At 44.7% G+C, this 19,703-nt stretch overlaps 1 protein-coding gene across 3 annotated transcripts in view; it reads right to left on the bottom strand.

Moving 5' to 3' along the window:
• The window catches only part of CNNM1 (cyclin and CBS domain divalent metal cation transport mediator 1), a 74,198-nt gene extending 55,032 nt beyond the window's left edge, over positions 1 to 19,166 (bottom strand). For 2 of the 3 annotated variants that reach the window (XM_011977371.1, XM_011977373.1), the window contains exon 1: positions 17,305 to 19,160. In XM_011977371.1, coding sequence (XP_011832761.1) covers positions 17,305 to 18,877 — 1,573 coding nt within the window. In that variant the 5' untranslated portion in view covers positions 18,878 to 19,160. Of the gene's footprint in view, positions 1 to 17,304 lie in introns of all 3 variants that reach the window. The other variant, XM_011977372.1, reaches the window with a different exon arrangement.
• Between the last annotated feature and the right edge of the window lie 537 nt (positions 19,167 to 19,703).

Below are 19,703 nucleotides of genomic sequence, written 5' to 3'. Positions count from 1 at the left end.
CGAGACTCTGCCTCAACAACAACAACAACAAAAAATTAGCCAGGTGGGGTGGCGCATGCCTGTAGTCCCAGCTGCTTGGGAGGCTGAGGCAGGAGGATTGTTTGAGCCTAGGAATTTGAGTCTGCAGCTAGCCATGATTGCATCACTGCACTCCAGCCTGGGTGACAGTGAGACGTTGCCTCAAAAAAAAAAAAAAAATATATATATACACACACACACACACACACACATCATATATATAAAAATATATATATAGCACAGTGCTAAGGGGAAAGCAAAGCAGGGAAGAGTGACGAGGGAGTGTGTGGGAGTGAGAGAACAGGTGTTACAATTTTAGGGAGTGGAGACCCGGGATGAACTCCCTGAGGTGATGTTTCAATAAAGCTCTGAAGGCGGTGAGGTAGGGAGCCCTGTGGAGATCTCTGCAGTAGAACAACGTGTAAAGGCCATGCACTGGGAGTGTAACTGATGTGCTTAAGGAATGGCAAGGAGGCCAATGCGATGGCTGTAGAATGTGGGAGAGGAAAGTAGTGGGAGCCAAGGTCAGGGAGTTGAGGGGTGAGGGAGGTGCTGATGGGACAGAGCCAGGAAGGCCTTTGTAAGGACTTTGGGTCTTCCTTTTAGTGACATAAAAAAAAGCCATTGTAACATTTTTTGTGTGTGTGTGTGTGTTTTGCAAAAATGTGATATGATCTGACTTATGTGTGTGTGTGTTTTTTTTTTTTTTGATACAGACTCTCACTCTTTCCCCCATGCTGGAGTGCAGTGGCGTGATCTTGGCTCACTGCAACCTCCGCCTCCCGGGTTCAAGTGATTCTCTGCCTCAGCCTCCCAAGTAGCTGAGATTACAGGTGCCTGCCACCATGCCAGGCTAATTTTTTTTGTATTTTTAGTAGAGATGGGGTTTCACCATCTTGGCCAGGTTAGTCTTGAGCTCCTGACCTCGTGATCCACCCGCCTCCACCTCCCGAAGTGCTGGTATTACAGGCCTGAGCCACCATGCCTGGCCGACTTATGTTTTAAAAGGAACTCTAGCTGCTGTGTTTTTTTTTTCTTTTAACTTTTATTTTAGGTTCAAGGGTATATGTGCAGGTTTGTTATACAGGTAAATTCGTGTCACAGAGGTTTGATATACAGATTATTTCATCACCCAGGTACTAAGCATAGTACCTAATAGGTATTTTTTTCTAACCCTCTCCCTCCTCCAGTGTCTGCCGTTCCCCTCTTTGTGTCCACGTGTTCTCATTATTTAGCTCCCACTGATAAGTGAGAACATGCGGTATTTGGTTTTCTGCTTCTGCATTAGTTTGCTAAACTGCTGTGTTAAGAATAGACATAAGGCCCAGTGCAGTGGTTCACACCTGGAATCCCAGCACTTTGGGAGGCTGAGGCAGGAGGGTTGTTTGAGCCCAGGAGTTCCAAGATCAGCCTGGACAACATAGTGAAAGCCCATCTCCATAAAAAATTAAAAATATTAGCTGGGCATGGTGGCTCACACCTGTAATCCCAGCTATTAAGGAGACTGAGGTGGGAGGATCACTTAAGGGGTGTGTTTGGCAAAAAGAGTAGGAGCTCAGTTTTGGGCAGGTTTAAGTTTGAGACGTCTTTTAGACCTCTAAGTGGAGATGTTCACTGGCAATTGGAAATGTAAGTCTGGAGTTCATGTTGACAAGTTTGGCAGAATGAATGAAATAACCGAGGGAACAAGAGTAGACAGAGAAGAGTTCAATTTCTGAGCCCTGAGGCACTGTAACATTTAGAGGTCACAGAAATGCAATTCATGGAACAAATATTTGAGCATCTGCTATGGGCAGGCACTGTGCCAGGTGCTGAAGATACATCAGTGGATATGATGTAGGCAGAACCAGTAAAGGAGACTGAGGAGGAGTGTTCATATGTAATGAAGTCTAAGAGATTTTTTTTCCTCTTCTAATTCAAAGTGTCCTTAATTTCTATGCCCTCATCCCATCTTGGACAATTGCACCAATATCCTAACCATTCATCCTTTTGGTTTTTCTAGCTCTAATACATCTTGTACACCAAAACCAGATTAACGATCCCCCAAATACTGCATTTGTGAGGTTACTCCCCACCTCAATCACATGTAGGAGGATCACATAAGACTAAGCAGGATCATTTCTGAACTCTTCTCCCTTGCATTAAAGGCTCCCATGATTTTTTGGTATATTTTTTGCCTTCTTTTCCACTACTATGTCAAAACGTATCATGCTTATTCTCCATTCATAAAATAGCTGGTCCAGAGGCAATCCAGAGCCAAGTGTGGTGGCTCATAATCCCAGCACTTTGGGAAGCTGAAGCAGGAGGATCACTTGAGGCCATGAGTTTGAGACCACCCTGGGCAAGATGGTAAGACCCCACCATCTCTTAAAAATTTTTTCTTTAAATTAAAAAATATAAAAGAAAACAAAAATAAAATAACTGGTCCAAGAATACTCAGCCAATAAATGGTGAAGCCAAAACTGGGCCCTGGCTAGGATTTGCGGAAAGCTTCAAGACCCAACTAGAAAAGGCTGGATACATTAAGCTCAGGCCTCTCAGATACAGAACTGGTCTTGGAGACTGCCTGGGTGGCCAGTTTGACTCTCTCTCCAGGTTCAGACTAACCATACCCAGGATCCTCTGCTTAAAAATCCCATGGTGACCCAGAGTGATTTGGCTAAGCTTTGGCAGATGGTGTCATTCTCAGGACACAAACCAACCTCAGATATGAGGATGATACACTGAAAGGCAAATACGGCCAACTTTAGTCATCACTTAGTTCTGGGCCAGCCAGGGAGCGTGGTCAGTCTAGGCTAGTCTCTGCGAGAAGAGAGACATGTGGACTCTCAGGGGCACTATTCGAAGTAAGCTAGACACCTGAGATGATCTTTAAATCCACACTTTTGAAGGTTCTCATTGCAGCTGCAGACAGCCTACAGATTCTTCAGTGTTCTCCACATCACTTTTGATCTGAACCAAGCTGAATCCTGAGACTCCATTTCCCAGTTTTTGCCATAGTAGTTTCTGCAATACCTACTGTACATTGGGTGCATATGTTACCTCTGGTCTTCATCATATCTCTGCAAAAGGGAGATTGTTATTACTAAAATATAGATGAGTAAACGGAGATTTGGAAAAATAAAGTGACTTATCCGAGGACAAATATTAGTATGTGATGGAGCCAGGAACAACCCCAGGTCTGTCTGCCTCCTGATCTTGTGCTCTTTCCAACACAATGCAGACTCCACATTCCAGGCCAAATCTCAGGTTTACTGTCTCTGACGTGTTAATGGCAATGGGCACATATTCTGTAAATGCCTAGAGGCTGCAGGAAGGCATGCTGAGCTAATGCCTGGCACCTCCCTAGTGATTAGCAAGGGAGGAGAAAGGCTTTGACCTGGGAAGGGGAAAGGAGTCACAATTCCACCTCCTCGCTACACTTATGCCTTCAAGTCCAAGCCTTCCTATGTTTAGCCTGATATTTTATTTTAGTAGACTGCTTGGAGCTTTGAGGAGTTTTGTTTGTATGGCTGTGATATTTGTTTATATGGTCAGGTTTTTTTATTTGCCTGAGATGTCTGAGGAAGGGCAGAGTGATGGGGGAGGAAACTGAATTCTAACTGACGACAGGATAAAAGAAATAGAAGGAACCTCCCACGGCCCAATTTTCATCCCCTGGGCCCTACCCAAAGTAAACAGCTTTCAATTTTGTTTTCTTATTATATACAGTTTTACATGGGCTGGATCAGAGAGAGAAAGAACTTGTTATACAAGATGACTAACTGTAGACAATTCATTTAACTAGATCAGGGAGGTAAGAGGCAAATGGTGGAGTCTCTTTAGGGCTATACAGGAATTGTCTTCAGCCTTCACAGTAAACTCACAATGTAGTATCACTATTCCCCCCACCCCTCCTTGTTTTTTTGTAGATGGAGTCTCGCTCTGTTGCCTAGGCTGGAGTGCAATGGCATGATCTCAGCTCACTGCAACTTCCACCTCCCCAGTTCAAGTGATTCTCCCGCCTCAGCCTCCTGAGTAGCTGGGATTACAGGCACCCGCCATCATGCTTGGCTAATTTTTATATTTTTGTAGAGATGGGGTTTCACCATGTTGACCAGGCTGGTCTTGAACTCCTGACCTCAGGTGATCCGCCCACCTCAGCCTCCCAAAGTGCTGGGATAACAGGGGTGAGCCACCACACCTGGCCTATCTTCTTTCTTCTTAAAAGGGGAATAGGCCGGGTGCAGTGACTCATGCCTGTAATCCCAGCATGTTGGGAGGCCGAGGTGGGCTGATCACCTGAGGTAAGGAGTTTGAGACCAGCCTGGCCAATATAGTGAAACCCTATCTCTACTAAAAAAAAAACAAAACAAAAATTAGCTGGGCATGGTGGCAGGTGCCCAGCTAATTTTCGTTTTGTTTCAGCTACTCAAGAGGCTGAGGCAGGAGAATCGCTTGAACCCAGGAGGCAGAGTTTACAGTGAGCCGAGACCATGTCACGGCACTCCAGCCTGGGCAACAGAGGGAGACTCCATCTCAAAACAAAAAAACAACACAAAACAAAAAAGAAGGAAGACAAGTCTCAGAGTGATATAGTGAACTGTCCCAGTCATAGCTAGTCAACGAAGGTGCTGGGATCTGAGTTCAGGCCTCTGGGCCCCTCTGTCTGTGTCCATGACTCCATGGTCTGAGATGGCAAGTCAGACATGTGAGTTCTGGTTCCACCTCTGTCACTAACATTGAGCAGGACACTTCTGTCTTTAGATCTCTGGTGCTGCATATACAAAACAGGGGTAAAAAATGCTGACCTCACATTTATGGTGAGCACAAAATGAATTATTAAATTGGACATTTTGTTTATATGGCTGTGATATTTGTTTATATGGCCATTAAAAACATTTGCCAATAAATAAACGTAACGCCTTTGCAACTATGAGGGATTACCATTGCTCTTTTTAGTATTTGTCCTTTCTGTGCCTCAGCTTTCTCAGTCATAAAAGATGTACCAGCCGGTCACGGTGACTCATGCCTGTAATCCCAGCACTTTGGGAGGCTGAGGTGGGCAGATCACCTGAGGTCAGGAGTTTGAGACCAGCTTGACCAACATGGTGAAACCCCGTCTCTACTAAAAATACAAAAATCAGCCAGGAGTGGTGGTGGGTGCCAATAATCCCAGCTACTTAAGAGGCTGAGGCAGGAGAATTGCTTGAAACTGGGAGGTGGAGGTTGCAGTGAGCCAAAATTGTGCCACTGCACTCCAGCCTGGGTGACAAAAGTGAGAATCCATCTCAAAAAAAAAAAAAAAGGTGGGACCAGGTTCCATTTCTGGTTCTAAAATTCTATGCTTTTATAAGTCTAAACAGCTCTGGGCTACAAAACAGTTTGGTTTCACAGGGTACTTCTTTGCAATGATATATACCAGAATTTTAACAGTGCTAACAGTTAGAGCCTCCTGTGTTTATGAAGGGCTCCGAGCTCCTAATCTTTGTATCTTAATATTTGAAAGCCTCCTTTGGAATGAGATGAGAAATAGCTACCCTGACACATGCTAGATTTTTTTTTTAAACCTATACAATCAAGTGAAATCACTCTCTACTAAATCAGGAAGAGAAACACAAAAATGTTATTCTACCAATCGTGCAGCAACCACCTTGATTTGGAAAAACAAAACTGTCCCTTTCTGTAGCTTAAAAAAAAGGCTGTGCTTTATGGTAATTATCCTGCTCTACTTTATCAGAAATAATCAACACCTTTATCACAAAATAACTTCTTGAGCCACTAAAGGCAATTATAAAAAAGCCAACCGTGTCATCCAAAGCACCATGGTAACCAACAGCACTAGGGCATGAAAAAATAGTTGTTCGTCACTAGAATCTAAGCCAGTTGGTGGTTTGGCTTGCTAAGCAACACTGTAAAAATAGCAGAGTAACAACCCATTATCTGGAGGTCTGACTTCCCACTGTTTTGAATATGGTCCCAGAAAGAACTGTCCCAGGTCTCTCCATTGACTCCATACCCTAGGCTTATAGTCAAAACCTGACTAATCATTTAACCAACGAGTACTGATTGAAGCATACTGTATATCAGGCACATGATTCTCAACATGGTATTCACTTAGTTTATCAGTGCAACAGAAACTAAAGTGAACACAGGAAGAGTGGGTTTGTGGAGAATGGTGGAGCAGGGATTTGTTGGAGGCAGGTTCAAAGAGAACTAAGAGCTGTTAGCCAGAGGACAGAGAAAAATGTAAGAAATAGGGAATACAGCATAAAATAACTACACTCTCATGATCATGATCCTGCGTCATCAAGAAAAAATTAAGTTATATTTAGAATCCTTTGTTAAGGAAGGCAGGAATGGGTATAAAACATTTCAGAAATATCACCATCAAAAATGGTGAAAACATACGGTTTTAGCATTTGAAGGAAACAAAATTATGTTTGACAAATATCTCCTGCTGCCTAGCTCCCCATTTTGCTGGAATAAAAGCAGCATTATGATAATGGCTTTCCCAGTGTTCAGACACAGTGTCAGCTCCCTCTCTGCCTTTCTTTTTCACCTCAAACTCCTGCCTCAGCTGGAATGTTCTTTCCCTTCATAATTGCTTAGCAGGGTCCTTCTCCTTCTTTTAAGGCTGAGCTGAAATTCTACTTTCTCAGAAAAGTTTTCTCAGATCATCCAAGGACTATTTCTCCCTTTCCTTTTCACCCACAGATGTTTTCTGTGGTGAATTTCTGGATTCCATTGCCTGGACCCCAGGCTGCTTTGTATTATCATTTCCATCATGACCCTTCCTTCTTTCTTGTTCCTGGAGGGCAGGGTCAGCACTGCATTTATATCGATGTCTATCTGCCGAGCCTGGTACTCAGTACATGCTACTGAACTGATCTGCCCAGATGATGTTGAGAGTCAATGGGGGAAAATGGGAGGGTGGCTGGCAGAGGTGGTACTTTCCCTCCTGGATGTTACACAGCCCAAGAGCCTGGCATGGCACCCATGCTGGCTCTTCTTCCTCAGGGCCTTTGTATGTCTGTTCCTGTCTCCTGGGAAGCTCCTCCTCTGATGAATGCCTTCTCACCGTCCTTTAGGATTCAGCTCAAATACCACTTGGTGAGGGACAGTCTATCTTTACCTATAAGACCAGGTCTATCTATTATATGTTCAGAGCTCCCTATACTTTTTCTTCAACTCACTTAGGACAATTTGTAATTATTTATGGCTTGGTGTCTCTCTCCTACTCGACTGCAAGCCCTAGGAGGGCAGGAATGGTGTCGGTCTTGTCCACACTGCATCCCCAGTGCCTAACACAGGCCTGACAGGGAAGAATGGCCATTCAATACAGGAAGGAAGGAAGGAAGGAAGGAAGGAAGGAAGGAAGGAAGGAAGGAGACAGAGAGAGAAAGGAAGAAAGAAAGAAAGAAAGAGAGACAGAGAGAGAGAGAGAGATGGAGGGACGGAGGGAGAGAAAGAAAGAAAGAAGGAAGGAAAGAAGGAAGGAAGGAAAGAAAGAAAGAAAGGAAAAGAAAGAAAGAAAAGAAAAGAATAAAATTGAGGAGAATCTCATTTTGAAAAGCAGCATAACAGCAGCAAATAAAAAGAGAATTTAGAGTTGTTATTGAAGGTCTCAGAATCCCCAGACATGGGCCTAGAAGGAACTCAGTTTAAGAGAGTACTACTAGGAAAACCCACAGACCTTCCTCGGAGACACCCAAATGCTTTAAGGGAGCGAGAAACACAATCAAATGTATTTGGCAGCTAAAAAATGGAATTGAGATGAGCTATGATATTCTTCAAATAAAAGAATACTCACAAAGGATGATAAATAGAAAAAATGGAATTTAACTGCAGCCTGTGGGATTTAGATAGATAAATAAAGTTTGACAATGAAGGCTGGTATGGCCTGGAAAAGATAACTAAATTGGAAAAAAGTGTGAATGAGATTCTCTTACAGGTTTTATTAGTGCCCCTTCCAGTTCAGATTCTATTGTTACCTGGCATTTCTTTTGCCAGGCTGGAAAAAAAAGAATATAACAATATTATAACAATCACAATGAAAATATTTAAAGGAAGAAACCCCACAAGTTTATCATCTTGAATATTAATTACTTTCCCTTTTTCGTTTCCTTTCATTCTTTCTCTGTATGTACAATGGACTACACTTTGTTTACTGTTTGCTCTATTGTTTAGAAAGTAAGCATCTCATTATACATTTTACTAATTATTATTTAGCAACATTTAACACATTTAAAAATGTAATACGTCTATTTACACCAGTGAAATGTAATTGTGAATGAAAAATTTTATTTTCTTTTATGGAAGACAAAGAATATAGCACTAATGTTTTGGCAGGTTTTTATAGAATTAAGCAATGGAATGGTTATTCTTCCTGAAAAAATAGCTAAGGTCAGCATTTGGAGTGTAAAGTAAAACACTGGCTTTTTGGACTAGATTATTCTGCAGTGAAAAGGTCACATTGTGTGTCTGGGCCAGGAGCACTTACTGGCTGGTTGGACACGCTTTAGGCCAGAGATCCCCAACCTTTTCGGCACCAGGGACTGGTTCTGTGGAAGATGATTTTTCCATGAACTGGGGTGGGCGGGGGGATGGTTTGGGGATGGAACTGTTCCACCTCAGATCATCAGGCATTAGATTCTCATAAGGAGCATGCAACCTAGATTCCTTGCATGTACAATTCACAATAGGGTCCTCGCTCCTAAAGCCCCAGTTGATCTGACAGGAGGTGGGGCTCAGACAGTAATGCTTGCCCACTGCTCACCTTCCACTGTGCGGCCCAGTTCCTACCAGGCCACAAACTGGTACTGGTCTGCAGTCTGGGGGTTGGGGATCCCTACTTTAGGCAACAGACCACTTGCAGGAAGACCAAAGATGGAAGAGGATATTTTTAGCTCCATAATGTCTGCCTACCTTACCACTGTATTTCCAGAGTCTAGTACAATGCCTGGCCCAAAGCAGGAGTTCAAAAAATGTTTACTGAATGAATCAATGAATAAGCAAAGACTGAGTATGGATTGTGCAGTAGACTGTGTTACAGCCATGCTAGTGCATAGGTGGAACAACCTAGCATACATGAGTTGTGCTCTGTTGTTTGCAAAGATGGTGTTACTAGTCCAGCAAAGCTAAAATGTTTAATTGAGTTAAATGTCAGTCAGTGCTGTATTACTCAGAAGTCTTTGACTTCAGAACAAAGCTTTATTTCTTTCCCCTGTTGTCTATACAGGACTCGGTGTCTTCTAAAAGCAATCCAATAATAGAGCAGTAAATTTAAGAAGTATGATAAATCTCTACGGCTCCATTTTTAAAATTAGTCTTCCCAAATTATAGAACTCAACCCTGAGGAAACTATAGCAAAAATACCATCCTATAAGAAAATCACTGTTAGGATTAGAATGGGACATTTGATTTGTGCTTGATGGCAGGACAATGGGTTTTTCCTTTGTTTTCTTTTTAAGAATTTCATTAAGATTGTTATTATGTGCAATATATTTTTAATATGACAAAATATTGAGTTACTATTTCAGGACAGTGCGATGATTATCCTCACATGATTTTCATACTTCTTTTTTCTACTATTCTATATTTAAATTCTTTTCTGTATAAATTATAGAAAGATAAATTCAGTAAAAAATTTATAAAAGCAAAATATGACTGGATATAGTGGCTCACACCTGTAATCCTAGCACTTTGGGAGGCCGAGGCTGGTAGATTGCCTGACGAGCTCAGGAGTTCGAGACCACCCTGGGCAACACGGTGAAAACCCGTCTCTACTAAAATACAAAAATTTAGCCGAGCATGGTGGTACATGCCTGGAGTCCCAGCTACTCGGGAGGTTGAGGCAGGAGAATCACTTCAACCTGGGAGGTGAGATCATGCCGCTGCACTCCAGCCTGGGCGACAAAGTGAGACTCCATCTCAAAAAAAAGAAAATGCCACCTAGTCATAGTTATTGTATCCTCCATGTTCCCATTGCATTTTTGCATTTCTAGTATAGCACTTTCATTTTAATGCTTTATGTACCAAGGTCCGTCTTACCCATATCCTGTACTTATATACTGAGACGTGACTCGTAAGTTCAAGGTCACTGGAAGCCATGGGAAAGGTGAGTGTCCAGCTTGCCTTCTAGCTTTGCAAAGGGAAGTACTACTCATCCACTATGCTCTAGGCTCCTTGGGAACAGAGATTTTTATCTCATACCCCTAACTCTTAGCACAGTGCTTTACATGTGAAAAGAAATTGTTGTAATAAATATTAATAGATGTACCTAAAGAAACTGAGAAACAATATATGCAACACTTTTCTTCTAACACTAACAAACTTCTAAGTTTGATTTGTTCTGCTGCATAGTGCAAAATGATTTAATTCATTTACTAGTGCTCTGCAGATCTCTTCCACTATATTAAAGTTTAACTCCTTTAGCCATCCATTCAGTCTTTAACCAAACATTTATTGAAAATGTACTATGTGTCATATCCATCATTAGCCGCTGGAGCTACAAAGATAGATAAGATAGTCTTGCCCTGGAGATGCTCATTATATGGGTGAGAGGCACTTATAAATACACACTGATAGTACAGCTTGTTAGTTCAATGATTGAGATATGCACATAAAACAATGAGGCTGGCCAAAACATCTATTTTTGTATTTTGGGGTTTATAGGAGAAGTTTCCCAGAGGAGGTGGCTTCTGAGCTGAGTATTAAAGAGCTGGCAATGAATTAGTCAGGCAAAGCATATTCCTGACAGAAGTGCAGTGTGAATAAAGGGACAAAGACAAGAATAGCACAGTGCACCACAGAGTTCAGCGTTGCTGGAGGGTAAAGCTGTGGCAGGGAGTGGTGAGTGATGAGGCCGAAGGGGAGGGCAGGAAGCAGGTCATGAGTGCATTGCTGGCTGCCTTACCAGCTTAGCTCTTCTCCCGTAGGCAGCGGGGAGCTGCAGAAGGGTTTTAAGCAGTGACGTTACTGGAGATTATTTTAGTGGCACTGGAGAGAATGAATTTGAGGGAGACAAAAATGTGAAAAAGTGTAACTTCTTAGGAGGCATTTGCATAAATGAGTAATAGACTTGTGTTTATATTTAATAATCATAGCTAACATCTACTTAGTACTTATATGACAGGTAGTAAGTTAGCATAATGCAATAGTCTTAATATTTCACACAATCTTATGAGTAAATATTAGTATTATTTTCATTTGAAATAATGAAACAGACATAAACAGTTAAGTAATTTGCCCAGGGCCAGTATCAACTCAGGCATTCTAGTAAGTCTTATGTTCCTTTTTTGAGACAGGGTCTCATTCTGTTGCCCGCACTGGAGTTCAGTGGCATGATCTTGACTTACTGCAACCTCTGCCTCCCAGACTCAAGCAAGTCTCCTGCCTCAGCCTCCTGAGTAGCTGGGATTACAGGTGTGCACCACTGCTGCCCAGCTAATTTTTCTATTTTTAGTAGAGACGGGGTTTCACCATGTTGGCAGGCTGGTCTCTAACTCCTGACCTCAAATGATCTACCTGCCTTGGCCTCCCAAAGTGCTAGAATCACAGGTGTGAGCTACTATGCCCGGCCAAATCTTATGTTCTTAATCACTATCCTGTTTGCTAAATTTCTGTCTCCTGTATTAGAATGAAGCTCTATGCAGACAAGGACTATGTTGGTGGTGTTCTCCACTGTGCCAACACAACTATTTGTTGAATAAAATCAGTGAATAACTAAGTGGAAGAAATAGTGGATTACATTATGTACAGGTTTAAGAAATCGTCATGTACTGCTTAACTATGGAGACACTCTCTGAGAAATTCATTGCTAGGCAATTTCATGATTGTGTGAACATCATAAAATGTACTCACACAGAACCTAGAGGATATAGTGCACTACACATATAGGCTATCTGTTATAACCTATTGCTCCTAGGCTACAAACCTGTAGAGCATGTTACTGTACTGAATACTGTAGGTAATTGTAACACAATGGTAAGTATTTGCATATCTAAACACAGTAAAGGTAATGTGTTGCCTTACTACGATGTTAGGTGTTATGACTGCTAGGATATGACTAGGTGATAGGAATTTTTCAGCTCTAGTGTAATCTTATGGGACCACCATTGTACGTGCAGCCCATCATTGACCAAAATGACATATGACTGCAGTTGGATGCAATATTGGCATCCAATTATTTGACCAGCTTTGGTGATTGTTATGGACTGAATGCTTGTCTTCCCACAAAATTCGTATGTTGAAGCCCTAACAACCCCCAGAGAGGCCTCTAAGGAAGTACAGTGGTTAAGATTAAATGAGGGCATAAGGGTGGGCCCTAATCCAACAGGACTGGTGTCTTTCTAAGAAGGGAGGACCAGAACCTCTTGCTCTCTGTGGGCATGCACTGAGGAAAGGCCACGGAGAGAAGGCACCCATCTGCAAGCCAGGAAGAGCGTCCTTACCAGAAACTGAGTTGGCCAGAACCTTGGTCTTGGCTTTGAAGCCTCGAATTGTGAGAAAACAAATTTCTGTTGTTTAAGTCACCAATCTATGCTATTTTGTGATGACAGCCTATGTAGACTAAGACAATGATTAATAGGATGAGGTGAATGCAAAGGAGAGCGTTCTAGCCTGGGTGACTAAAGGCACAAATGGTGCCACTTATTGGGGATAGAGGCCCATGAAGAGGAAGAGGAGAGATTTGCTGGGATTAAGGAACAACATTAACTATTCTGTACTTAGAGGTCACCTCACTCAAACATAGAAATATAGAAGTTAGGTATTTAAAACCATTTATTCAATAAATGTTTATACATCCCCTAGCCATGGTGGTCACTGTACTTGCCCTGATAATACAAAGTAAATAAGATTCATTCTCTGCCCTCAATGAACTTACAGTTCAGTGGGGAGAAATATTGTTCCCTTTTGTAAACCTAGCACTCTAGTGTGAAAAACCATTTTCCTCTTCCCCACTGCTAAAGACTTGCAACTCGTAAGAAGTAAAAAGATAAAATCCCATATCATCACCTGTAACTGCAGAGTTGTTTAAGATTGGACAAGAGAAGGTATATAGAAATGTTCTGTCAAGCGCAATATGCATGTTAGCAATTACTGTAATTATAAAGCTACATCACTGACCTCCAGAAACTGGAGGTGAATCAGCCATGGGCAGCAATCAGAGGTGAAAAAGCTACCTTTGAACCCTGTGGGTGGCAGGCATTCCAGGATGGAGGAAGGAATAAGATGGGTGAAGCAGGGAAAGAACAGGCTTTGGGGTCCTACAGATGTAGTTCACATCACAATTCAGTCAGTTATTAGTTATGGAAAGTTGTACAAGTCATGTTATTGATCCGAGCTTTAGTTTCTTCAACTGTAAAATGGGGTTAATAACATCTACCCAGGAGGGTTGTTCTGAGTATGTAAAGGGCCTGGCATGGTGCCTGGAAGAACTGATAGTGCTCAATTAATGGTAACTGTGGCTTCTATTAATATCATTCTTCTACCTTCTAAGGGATTTGTTGGTGGTTAAGTTACTTGAGATGCAAGGAAGTAAGAAAAATGGAAGAGCTATTAAAGACCTGCTTTAAAAATTATTTTTTAATTAATTATTTATTTATTTTGAGACAGAGTCTTGGTCTGTCACCCAGGCTGGAGTACAGTGGTGCAATCTCGGCTCACTGCAACCTCCGCCTCCTATCTCAGCAATTCTCCTGTCTCAGCCTCCCAATTAACTAGGATTACAGGTGTGTGCCACCACACCTGGCTAATTTTTGTATTTTTAGTAGAGATGAAGTTTCACCATGTTGGCCAGGCTGGTCACCAACTCCTGACCTCAGGTGATCCACCCACCTCGGCCTCCCAAAGTGCTGGGATTACAGGCGTGAGCCACCGCGCCCAGCCAAAAAAGTTATTTTTAAAGGCAAAGAAAAGCAGTTCAACCCAGCTTTCATCTCCTAACCTATGGTGCAAATGTATAACTCCTAAAGAAAATGACCACTATGTTATACGGCTTGCAGCCTGAGGACATCCACCTTCTTCATTATGTCTCATATTCTATCCTAAGCAGATCTACCAAACACTGTTAATAAGGGGTCTCTGAAGGCAATGCTTCTCAAACTTTAATGTCACATAGGAGCCACCTGGAGGCTTGCTAGAATGCAGATTTTCATTCAGTGGATTTAGGGTAAGGCATAAAATTCTGCATTTCTAATATGTTCCCAGGTGAGACTCATGCTGCTCTTTCATGGACCTTACTTTGAGGAAGTAGCAAGGCTATGAAAGGAAGTGGAAATGTCTTCCTTGGCATAGTATTCTCTATAATGGCTTGCTTCTCTTTAGTGATCTACGTAAAAACAAAGTAGCCATTAATAGAACACTAAAGGAACTTTTTTCAGACCACCTTTAGAAACTCTGAACAGGGATTCATTTCAGATCAATATCAACTTTTTGGAACAGCTTACTATGTACAAGGCACTGTGTAAGGTGCTGGGGATATAAGAGTTGATATGACAATTCCTACTTCAAAACACTGCTCATTATGCCCTGTATATTGCTAACCTCCTGAGGACAGTCTTCTTGTCTCCCCTGTTGCCTAAAACTGTACAGATGTTTAAAAAATACTAAATGAGGCTGGGTGCAGTGGCTCTCTACTAAAAATACAAAAATTAGCCAGGCTTGGTGCTGTACTCCTGTACTCACAGCTACTTGGGAGGCTGAGGCAGAAGAATTGCTTGAACCCAGGAGACAGAGGTTGCAGTGAGCCGAGATGGCGCCACTGCATTCCAGCCTGGGCGACAGAGTGAAACTCTGTCTCAAACAAACGAACAACAACAACAAAAAACAAACAAAAAAACCTAAACAAGTGAATGAATGAGTTCATAGGAGTTTCATTTAAAATATCTTCTGCCAGCATATGACAATGACACACTACTCTGTGTCTTAACTATCACTTTTAAGAGGTGACTGAGTTAAAAATGAGGCCAGTAGGGTGGGCCTAATCCAATCTGACTGGTGTCCCTGCTAGAAGAGAAAATTTGGTCACACAAGGAGACACCAGGGATGCATGCATACAGAGGAAATACCATGTCAGGACACAGAAGGTGGTGACTGCAAGCCAAGGAGAGATGTCTCAGAAGAAATCAAACCCGCCCAGACACCTTGATCTCAGACTGCTAGCCTCCAGATCTTTGACAAAATAAATTTCTGTGGTTTATGCCCCCCAATGCCCAGATCTAAGACCCTACTTCTCTAAGATACACAAAATATCAGCACAATTCTAAGAGTGGATAGATGAACCTCAAGTTGCAGTGGGAGCTATGAATGCAAGGATTAAGGTGAGATGGACTGAACAGGGTGAAACAGCAGCCGAAAATGGACTAAAATAGCTGCCATATATACATTTCTCTCCCTTTTCATCATACCAACACAAAGTCTAGGGCTGTTCTCTCAAATCTGAGACTGAAAGTAGCTTTTAGACCTTTTCCCCCCTCCCAGGCTACATTTTAATATTTAATATGATTTCAAAATATTGTGGCAGGAACAAGACCCCAGATTTGTTTGTATTCAAAGTTCTAAAGATTATTTATGATGTTAAAGTAGTGAGACTGAATTTTTCCTTTTCCTTCCTTCCTTCCTTCTTTCCTTCCTTCCTTCCCTCCCTCCCCCTTCCCTCCCTCCTTCCCTCCCTCCCTCCCTCCCTTCCTTCCTTCCTTCCTTCCTTCCTTCCATCCATCCTTTCTCTCTTTCTCGCTTTCTTTCTTTCTTTTTTGAGACAGGGTCTTGCTCTGTAATCCAGGCTACAGTTCAGTGGCATAATCATAGCTCACTGCAGCCTTGGGCTCAAATTATCATGGATTACATTTTTGACAAAAAAATTTATACAAAATGCAGTCAAATGAGAGTACTGCTAGCCACAAGGAAGCTAGATCTGAAGCCTGAATCTGAAGTCAAGGGATTGATTTTTTTTGGTTTTTGTTTTTAATAAACATTCCAACTCATATCAGATGAGTGCCTCCTTCAGAGGAGTCATTCTGGAAAGTTCTACATTTATTCTAATTGTGTCCCTGTTTTCAAATTATGATGTCTGGAGTTGCTTTCAGGGTTTGTGAGATAGTCTTTTGAATGGTCTCAATGTTGATTCTTGAAAGTAGATTTGATTTTAAAAACCAGTCAAGGGTTCTGGGCGAAATCTGGTGAACTAGGGGGGCAGTCAAACTGTGTAATGCCAAGAAGAGTGACTCTAATGTACCCAGGCTGATTTTTCTTGAGTGAATTTATAGTCACCAGAAGGCACTTTCTGAAGACAAACTCAGACATGAAGTAAACAAGTTATAAGCATGACATCAAGCCTGAGTTTGGGGAGGAGGGTTGGAGGATGGTGACTGCACTGAAGGAAACCCCACTCATTTGGGTATGCAAGTTTTCTAGGATCTCCTCTACCCAGAATATTTCTTCAGGTTCAGATCTATCCAATTTCACAGGACCACAGTTCCCAGAATTACAAGGATCCTACTGCCTTAGTCAATTTCAACCCCCAATCTGAGTACTTCCCTCCCCCCTCAAAGACAGCGTCTTGTTCTTTTGTACAGTGGTGGGATTACAGCTCACTGCAGCTTTGAACTCTTGGGCTCAAGTAATCCTCCCGCCTGAGCTTCCCAAAGTGCTGGGATTACAAGCATGAGCCACCGCACCAGGCCCTGAACCTGAGTACTTGATATGTGTGCAGCCAATACCTGATGGGAAGTTAAATATGGGGAAGAATGTCTAAGGTGTTTGGGTTTAGTCTACATGATTCAAAAGGCAGAAGAGTTAGGAGGATTTGGAGACATAAATTTCTGCTCTATATGGGGAAGACATTGTCAGCCACTGGAGCTGTCCAGCAATGGGACTAGTTTGCTCTGTAAATAGCTTTCAGCCCTGGGAGTTTAAAGCAAAGGCTGCTTGTATGGGAACCTGTAGAGGTGCCTCCTGTAATAGGTGGGGAGCTATGCAATGACCTTCAAGGGCTATCTCCGACCTACACAGTATCTGACATTTGGTAGGCGTTGGAAAAACACTGGTGAAATGGAATAAATAAGGAATATGTTGCATCTTGTGAGTTAAGTAGAGGGTAAGAGGCCTGGGGCTCAATCAGGAGCAAGAAGTGAGGTAGAAGTGAGATGAAAATAGCCAGGGAGCCAAGAGGTAGAGTCTTCCTTGGGTTTTTGGTACCATAGGAGAGAAAGTGCTTTGGGTACCTAGAGCCTCACGTGGTTAGGAAAGGATAAAACCTTTGAAGGGGATAGGAGTTGGGGGAGAAGATAGACTCCTGCTCACCCTTCTTAAACTCCTCCAGTACCGTGTCCAGTCGGGTGTCATTGAAAACACAATGCAGGGGCCGGTTGTAGAAGCGGGTGACAGTGAGGAGCGGGGTGCAGTCGTCGGGGTCCACGAAGGCCAAGTCCTTGACAAATAAAATGTCCACAATGTTGTGCCGCTGGTCGCCCTCATACACTGGGATGCGAGTGTAGCCGCTGCGCAGGATCTCGGAGACAGTGGCGAAATCGAGCACCGCGTCTGAGCGCAGCATGAAGCAGTCTCCCAGGGGGGTCAGCACCTCCTCCACCACTTTGGTGCGCAGCTCCAGGGCACCCTGTATGATGTTGAGCTCCTCCTTCACCAGGTCGCTGTAGGGGTCTGCGGCCCGCAACGTCTCCAGCAGCTTCTCCCGCGTGTAGAAGGTGCTTATCTCCTGGCGCAGCGCCCAGTCCAGCAGGCGGCCCAGCGGGTAGCACACGGGAAAGGCGGCTGCCATCAGAAGCCGGGTCAGGCACACGCTGTGCGAGGCGATGGCCAGCCCATGCCGCGAACACACTGAGTAGGGGCAGATTTCGGCGCCCAGGAATACCGCGCCAGTGCACACGAGCGCCGGCAGCCAAGGGAAGTGGATCCCCTCTTCGCTGTAGTCTTCCCCGGTGCCCCCGACGCCCGGCGGCAGCGAGGCGTACAGCCAGCCAGCCAGGGCCGCGTTGGCTCCGGCTTGGCCCAGGAGCAGGGTGCAGAGCAGATGGGTCCCCCTGCCGCGAACGGCCTGCACGCGGCGCGCCTGCTCCTGCTCGGCGGCCGAGCCGCTGTTCCGCAGCACCCGTAACTCCACCGGGTCCAGCGACAGCAGGCTCAGGCGCAGGCCGCTGAACAGGGCCGACAAGGCTAGCAGCAGGAGCGCCCCGAGCGCCCGCAGCCACGCAGGGGGCAGCAGGTCCCCGCCTGGGCCGTACAACCGCGGGCGGACGCGCAGCAGGAAGCCGCCGGCGGCACCGTGGTGGTGCCACGCGCGCCCATCCCAGGCGCAGAGCGAAAAGAGCTTCCCGCCACCGCCCGCGCCGCCCCGCTCCGCCTCGCCCTTGCGCAGCTCCCGCACTCGCACCTGGACCAGGGCCGAGCCTGCCACGCCCCCGGGACGCAAGGGCCCCAGGACTTCCACGTCCGATGCCCAGTCGCTCTGCTCCCGGCAGCGCTGCGGTCCCGGGGGGCGCGTGGGGACCGCGCTAGGGGCCACGCTGCTACCGCCCGGGGGCTCCTCGATGAACACGAGCCGCGGAGCCCAGTCGCCGGTGCCATTTTCCCCCGAGGAGAGGGTCGGTGAGGGCACCGGTGCGGCGGTCGCCGGCGGTCCTGGCTGGAAATAGACACGCAAGAGGAAGCTGGTGCCTTCGGCGGCGCGCAGGGTGCCCCCTTCCAGGGACACGCGGCCTCCAGCAGTGTCCTCTGGCCGCAGGCCCAGCAGCCAGGCGGCGGCGGCCGGGGGCCGAGGAGACAGGGAAAAGAAGAGCAGAAGCACAGCGCCTCGGCTGCAGCAGTCCCGGAGCCTGACACCCACCGCTGCTGCCGCCGCCGCGGCCGCCGCCATCCTGCAACCAGCGCTGCTGCACGTGATACTGCAGAAAGCCGAGCGAGAGCTGGAGGGAGGAGGAGCCGGAGCCGGGAACCCAGCCGCAGGCAGGTCACCACGTGTACGCCCACTGCGCGCGTGGGCTGGTGGCGGTGGGCATTCAGACTCCGCCTGGGCAGGGGGTCCCCGCGGGAGGCTGGAGGTGGCCAGGCATCACTACACTGTGCGTAGCCGATACACACTTCGGTATATCTGGGCTGCAGCCTGAAAAGTCTCGGCTTGCAAGACGGCCTCCTACTCCAAAAGTAAGGTGCCCCTCTGCGAACTCCTACCCGGCAGTAATTCCCTGACGGCTCCACTGCTTCCCCATTGGCCCGGGAAATTTCCCAGCTTTTTGCTTCTCCTGCCACTTGCATTCCCCCTTCTGGTCAAAAGAATATTCTGGAGTCAAGTCTTGAATATGTGAAAACTTTTAGCCTCAACTCCAGCCGACCTTTCATTATTGTAAAAATTTCTGAATTATTTAAGTTCAATTCTTAGTTAAGATCCGAATGTCCATCAATATGAAACTGTTGAAATAAATGAAACCACTGTGCAATGGAATACTATATGGCAAGAAAAAATAATGAGGTGGATCTATTGTATATGTGATGTGGAAAAAAATCTCTGAAGTAATTGTAGAAACAAAGTAAGATGCAGAACAGCAAGTATAATATGCTACCATTTGTGTTAAAATTATTTATGTATAAATTTGTACACACACATTTATATGAGATTTATTTATTTATTTTGAGACGGAGTCTTGCTCTGTTACCCAGGGTGGAGTGCAGTGGCACAATCTTGG

The sequence above is a fragment of the Mandrillus leucophaeus genome, unplaced genomic scaffold, assembly GCF_000951045.1.
Source record: "Mandrillus leucophaeus isolate KB7577 unplaced genomic scaffold, Mleu.le_1.0 Scaffold18, whole genome shotgun sequence".
Taxonomy (NCBI): domain Eukaryota; kingdom Metazoa; phylum Chordata; class Mammalia; order Primates; family Cercopithecidae; genus Mandrillus; species Mandrillus leucophaeus.
Note: the sequence above shows the minus strand (reverse complement) of the source record. Positions and strands in the feature narration are given on the sequence as shown.